Source organism: Nicotiana tomentosiformis, chromosome 7 (genome assembly GCF_000390325.3).
Source record: "Nicotiana tomentosiformis chromosome 7, ASM39032v3, whole genome shotgun sequence".
Lineage (NCBI taxonomy): Eukaryota > Viridiplantae > Streptophyta > Magnoliopsida > Solanales > Solanaceae > Nicotiana > Nicotiana tomentosiformis.
Window position 1 is genome coordinate 66971640 of NC_090818.1, and position 6532 is coordinate 66978171.

Here is a 6532-nt window from a genome sequence, read left to right on the forward strand (position 1 = left end):
TCACACTGTTTGTCGCCTCGTTCAACAATAATCTATGGCAATATATATCAAGAGGAACAAAAATAGCACTAATGCTCATGTTTTAGTCACTTAGGCTTTTTATCAAACACCATATGGGCGTAAAGCCTCATAGCCCTTACTAATGGTGTTTTCTTCACCCAATACTCATTCTACTACTTCTAAGTGATTCTAAAATCCCAAATAGATGTAACTAACACTATTCCTCATCGCCCAATTATTACAACAACCTTAAGTCAACTACCAAAACCCTAGCATAGTTCATATGATTCACTTTATCAAATCCATTGTCACGCCCCGACCACGGGGAGGGCAACCGGTGCTCAACCGAGATACCCTAGCCGAGCAAGCCTTTAGAATACCTTCTACCCAACTCACCCATAAATATACATTTCATTAATTAGACAATAAGATGTCATGTGAATAACACCAGTTCACTTCCATTACGTCATTAACAAGTCCCCAAACCAGTACACTATACATTCGTAGTTAAAGTGGGACAGATGATACAATTACAACAAGTTTAGTTCAACCTTCCCAAAATAGGATACAACCCACACTATGTCTATGGAGCATCTAACAGAAACAAAAGAGTGCTACGACAGTGCCGGCAATAAGGCCCCGACTATACATCAAAACACTATGTACATGGAACAAGAGGTACAGGAACCCGATATGAAGCGGTGCTCACCAAGTCAGCTGAGGAGAAGGTGTGTTGCTATCACTGATCAATACCACCTGCTAAGGAACCACCTGCATCCATTAAAGATGCAGTGCCCCCGGCAAAAGGGACGTTAGTACATGTTGAATAGTACTAGTACGAAAACCAAACATCTATGCAAGGACATGGAAATAAAACATGAATATGATGAATCATGGTAATAAAAAAAGGGCTTTGTTAGCCGTTAAAGCCATAGAAAATTTATTAAGATCTTTCAACAACATTTATAAATTCATAAGTCGGGGATCCTCTACAACTACCTTAACACAAAACGGCCCTGCCACCTCACCCCAACGTCTGCGGGTGGAGGTGCAATCACAATACCAGAAACTCTACACAAAGCAGCCCTGCCACCTTACCCCAATGTATGCGAGTGGAGGCGTATACACAATCCCACAAACTCTATACAAAGCGGCTCTGCCGCCTCACCCCGATGTATGCAGGTGGAGGTGTATTCTCAATACCACAACTCTACACAAAGCTGCCCCGCCGCCTCATCCCAATGTATGCGGTGGAGGTGTATTCACAATGCCACATTTTGGATTCCCAAAACAATAATAGTTTGTACAAAAGAGTTCCCTTTTAAATCAACCATTTGGCACCTTTGGACTTAGCAAGTGTAAGTTCATATGGTTTCATCATGTGAGAAATAAGAGTTTAATCACATTAATTTCATACAAGATCTTCTTCCCAAAAGGGGTATAGCATAGTTAATTCAAAAATGGAGAATCATTAACACACGAGGGTTCTAACACTTTATGCTAATCGGGAATCAATTTTACTAGTTAGAATACCTCACATCAATAGCGTTTCAAGTTCGACTACACATGATAGAACTTTACAAGGATTCGAGAATTTCGATACTAGAAGAAGAGTTTAGCCTTCATACCTCGCTTTGAGCTTTCCTTAATTCGCTACACAATTCCAAAAATCCTAGCAATTTCGATCTATTTAGAGACATAGCAAAATTGAACACAAATTAGGAAGATATTCATGGTTTCATCTCATTTGAGCATTTTATCAAATACTAGGTGTGCGAATTTGATTACATGGTTCTTCCACAAGATTTCCTTCACTCCAAAACTAATTCAATACCATGAGTTTACTCATACTAGTTCAATTACCTCCCCACCATCCTCATAGTTACATGCATGCATAAATAACAACTCTCATACCCAAGAATCATACTCCCAATTACGCATACAGGGGAAACATAGTTTATAGAAAGTTAGCTTTCAACATCATGGACACAATTACATAGATATTCAAATAAATTAGGATACTTCTTCTTCATCTCTTCCTCGGCTTCCCAGGTGGCCTCTTCGACTTGTTGGCTTTGCCATAACACTTTCACGGAGGCAATTTCTTTGTTTCTCAACTTTCGAACTTGCCTATCAAGAATGGCAGTTGGAATTTCTTCATACGTCAGTTCTTCATTAACCTCAATAGTTTCAACTGGAACAATAAGCGACAGATCTCCAACCACCTTCTTCAACATGGATAGATGAAACACCGGGTGCACTAAAGACATCTCTGGAGGTAGTTCTAGCATGTAAGCCACCTGGCCAATCCTCTGAATGATTCTGTACGGTCTGATATACCTCAAACTCAATTTTCCTTTCTTACCAAACTGCATTACACCCTTCATAAGGGAAACCTTCAAGAATACCCAATCATCTTCTTTGGACTCCAACTTACGACGCACATCTGAATAGGACTTTTGACGACTCTAAGCAGTTTTTAACCGTTCTGTAATGATCTTAACCTTCTCCATAGCCTGACGCACAAGGTTCAACCCTATCAATTCTGCTTCCCTAATCTCGAACCACCCAATGAAAGATATACAGCTCCTACCATATAAAGCCTCGAACTGTGCCATCTAGATACTAGCATGATAATTATTGTTGTAGGCAAACTCTATGAGCAGCAAATGATCATCCCAGCTACCCCTAAAGTCAAGAACAAAAGCTCACAACATATCCTCAGGCGTCTAAATAGTCTGCTCTGCCTGCCCGTCAGTCTGCGGGTGAAAGGTTATACTAAGATTCACTTGAGTACCCAAACCTCGCTGAACTTTCTTCCAAAAATTAGCTGTGAACTATGCCCCTTGATATCAGATAATATAAACTAGAGTGCCATGCAACCTGACTATTTCTTAATATACAACTGAGCATACTGATCTATTATGTCGGTAGCATTAACAGATAAGAAGCGTGCTGATTCGTGAGTGGTTTCACAATTACCCAAATCGAGTCGAACTTGCGAGGAGTGCGAGGTAGTCCTACCACAAAGTCCATATTGATCATCTCCTATTTCCACATCATAATTTCTATGTTCTGTGCCAACCCACTGGGCCTCTAGTATTTGACCTTCACTTGCTGACAATTTGGACATATTTCCACAAAGTGCGCTACATTCCTCTATATATCATTCCACTAGTAGACTTCCTTAAGATCATGGTACATCTAGGAAGAGCCCGGGTGCACGAAATACCTAGATGTGTGAGCTTCGATCATGATTCTTTCCCGGAGACCATCCACGTTTGGAACACATAGTCACCTTTGGTACCTTAGTGTACCATCATCAATGCCAAGACAAAAGGCCATGGTCTTATGCTTATGAATCCCCTCCTTCAATTGTACCAACAATGGGTCGTTGTATTGATTTTCCTTGACTTCCACAACAAGTGATGATTCGGCCCTATTTTGCATAATCACTGCTCCTTCACTAGAATCCGCAAGACGAACTCCTAAACTAGCCAACCGATGAACCTTATTGGCCAACGGCCTTTGAGATGCCTCCAAATGAGCCAAACTACCCATAGATTCCCGGCTAAGAGCATCCGCTACAACATTAGACTTCCCCAGATGATACAAAATATCGATGTCGTAATCCTTGAGTAACTCAAGCCATCTACTCTTCCTCAGATTCAATTCCTACTATTGGAAAATGTATTGAAAGCTCTTATGGTCCATGAATATATCCACATGGACCCCATACAGATAATGACGCCACATTTTTAATGCAAATACCACCACCACAAGCTCTAAGTCATGTGTTGCATAGTTCTTTTCATGATTCTTGAGTTGCCTAGAAGAATAAGCTATCACCTTGCTATGTTGCATTAACACATACCCAAGTCCGATTATTGAAGCATCACAATATACCACAAACCCATTTGCACCCTCTGGTAGGTTCAACATCGGTGCCGTAGTCAATCTTGATTTCAACTCCTGGAAGCTCCTTTCACAAGTATCTGACCATTGGAACTTATCCACCTTATGCGTCAATTTATTCAACGGAGAGGCAAGAGTAGAGAACCCCTCCACAAACTTCCTGTAATATCCAGCTAAGCCCAAGAATTTGCGAATCTTAGTTGGAGTTGTAGGTCTAGGCAAATTTTTCATAGCTGCAATCTTCTGATGATCAACCTTAATTCCTTCTCTGGAGATGACATGCCCCAAGAATATAACAGATTCAAGCCAAAATTAACATTTCGAAAACTTCGCATACAACTTGTGTTGATATAGAGTTTGTAGAAATGCCCTGAGGTGATCGGCATGGTCCTCCCGACTGCGTGAATATACAAGGATATCGTCAATGAACACTATCACAAAGGAGTCAAGAAAAGGCTTGAAAACCCGGTTCATAATATCCATGAAAGCTGTCGGGGCATTTGTTAGCGCAAAAGACATTACCAGAAATTCAAAGTGACCATATCGGGTTTTGAAAGATGTTTTCGGAATATCTAGCTCCCTGATCTTTAATTAGTGATACCCGGATCTTAAATCAATCTTGGAGATGTTCTTAGCACCCTGCAATTGGTTAAACAAGTCATCTATCCTTGGCAGCGGGTACTTATTCTTGATCGTGACCTTGTTAAGCTGTCGATAGTCAATACACATTCTCAGGGACCTATCTTTCTTCCTTACAAAAAGGACCGGTGCTCCCCAAGGCGATACACTCATCCGGATGAAACCTCTCTCTAACAAATCCTTTAATTGTTCCTTTAGCTCCTTCAATTCAGTTGGTGCCATTCTGTAGGGTAGAATAGATATAGGCTACGTGCCTAGCATCACATCAATCCCAAAATCAATCTCCCTATCTGGTGTGATCCTAGGGAGCTCATCCAGAAAGACCTCCGGAAATTCATTCACAACAGGCACAGACTCAAGTATGGGTGCCTCTGCATCAGTGTCCGTAACCCGAACCAAATGGTAGATACACCCCTTGCTAATCATCTTCGTGGCCTTAAGGTAAGAAATAAACCTACCCTTTGGCACCGCATCACCCCCTTCCATTCAATCACTGACTCATTTGGAAATTCAAACCTAATATTTCTGGTTCGATAATCAAGCTTAGCGAAACATGAATAAAGCCAATCCATTCCCATTATTACATCAAAATTAACCATCCCCAATTCAATGAGATCGTCCATGGTGTCCCGACCATGCACCGTGACAACACAATCCCTTTAAACCCACGCGGCCATAATAGACTCGCCAACTGGAGTAGATACAGAGAATGGCTCGTGAAGCTGTTTCGGTTCTATCCCAAATTCCATAGCAACATAAAGAGTAACATATGACAAAGTTGAATCGGGATCAATAAGAGCATACACATCATGGGATTGGACAGTCAATACATGTGTGACAACATCTGGAGAAGCCTCTGAATCCCGACGCCTCCACATAGCATAAAATCTATTGGGTCCTCCCAAACTCTGTGCACCACCCCTAGCTTCACCATGCCCTGCGGGTGCTGGGGTGCCTCGAGCTGGAGGAGGTGATGTGGATGTAGGCTGCAAAACTAGCTGGCTGCGCCGCACCTCTGCCCATGATCCGATGGGACGAGCGGCAATCCCTCTAAATATAACCCCTCATACCACACCCGTAGCATATAGGTAGGTCCATAAAGTAGGCCCCAAAGTGCATCCTCCCACACTTAGGGCATGGGGGCCTCCGCTGCTACTGGAATCTCCCTCCAGGCCGACCTTGCTGGTGGGGTCCTCTATTGCCCTGACTAGGCTAGAATGGCTGTGCACCCATCGAAGACTGAGCGAATGAATGAACGAATGACTAAGATGGCCCTGATAACCCTCCTCTAAATGCCGACCTACCACCACCAGAAGAACTACCCAAGTTGCCCGCGGTCCGGGCCTTGCTGCTACCCTTACACTCCTTTCTATTTTTTAGTTTACGGTCCGCTGTAGCTTGAGCAAACTCCACCATCTTCCCATAGTTCATATCAGAATTCAAGGCAGCGGTAGCGGCCTCATTAATAACCAAGGGGCTATGGACCTGGAAAAACCGGCCCACTCTAGCCTCCATAGTGGGCAACATGTGAATAGCATACTTGAACAGGTGCACGAACTCCATATGATACTCCCACACATTCATGTTATCCTGCTTCAGGCTCTCGATCTCAGTGGCATGGGCCGCCTTAGTCTCGACAGGCAAGAAATGATCCATAAAGGCATCGGTGAACTCACTCCATCTCTCCGGAGGGCTCCCTTCCTCACGGGACTCCTCCCACATCTCAAACCAAGAATAGGCCACCCCTTTCAGGTGGTAGGAGGCCAACTCCACTCCCTCCGTTTCAGTAGCACGCATAACTCTGAGAGTCTTGTGCATCTCATCAATGAAGTCCTGGGGGTCCTCCTCAGTATCAGTACCTGTGAACACTGGAGGATCCAAGTGGAGAAATCTGTTCACCCTGAAACTAGCGGAATCCCCTGGCTAACTAGAAGAAGTGGGTGCAACATTCGATCTCTGGGCCTGGAAGTCCACTATC

General features: G+C 43.2%; 1 protein-coding gene across 1 annotated transcript; it reads right to left on the minus strand.

Moving 5' to 3' along the window:
* Positions 1–5817: 5817 nt before the first annotated feature.
* On the minus strand, positions 5818–6210 carry LOC138895729 (uncharacterized). Its single transcript, XM_070180452.1, has one exon. It carries the CDS (start codon positions 6208–6210, stop codon positions 5818–5820), a length of 393 nt encoding a protein of 130 aa, XP_070036553.1.
* Positions 6211–6532: the final 322 nt, after the last annotated feature.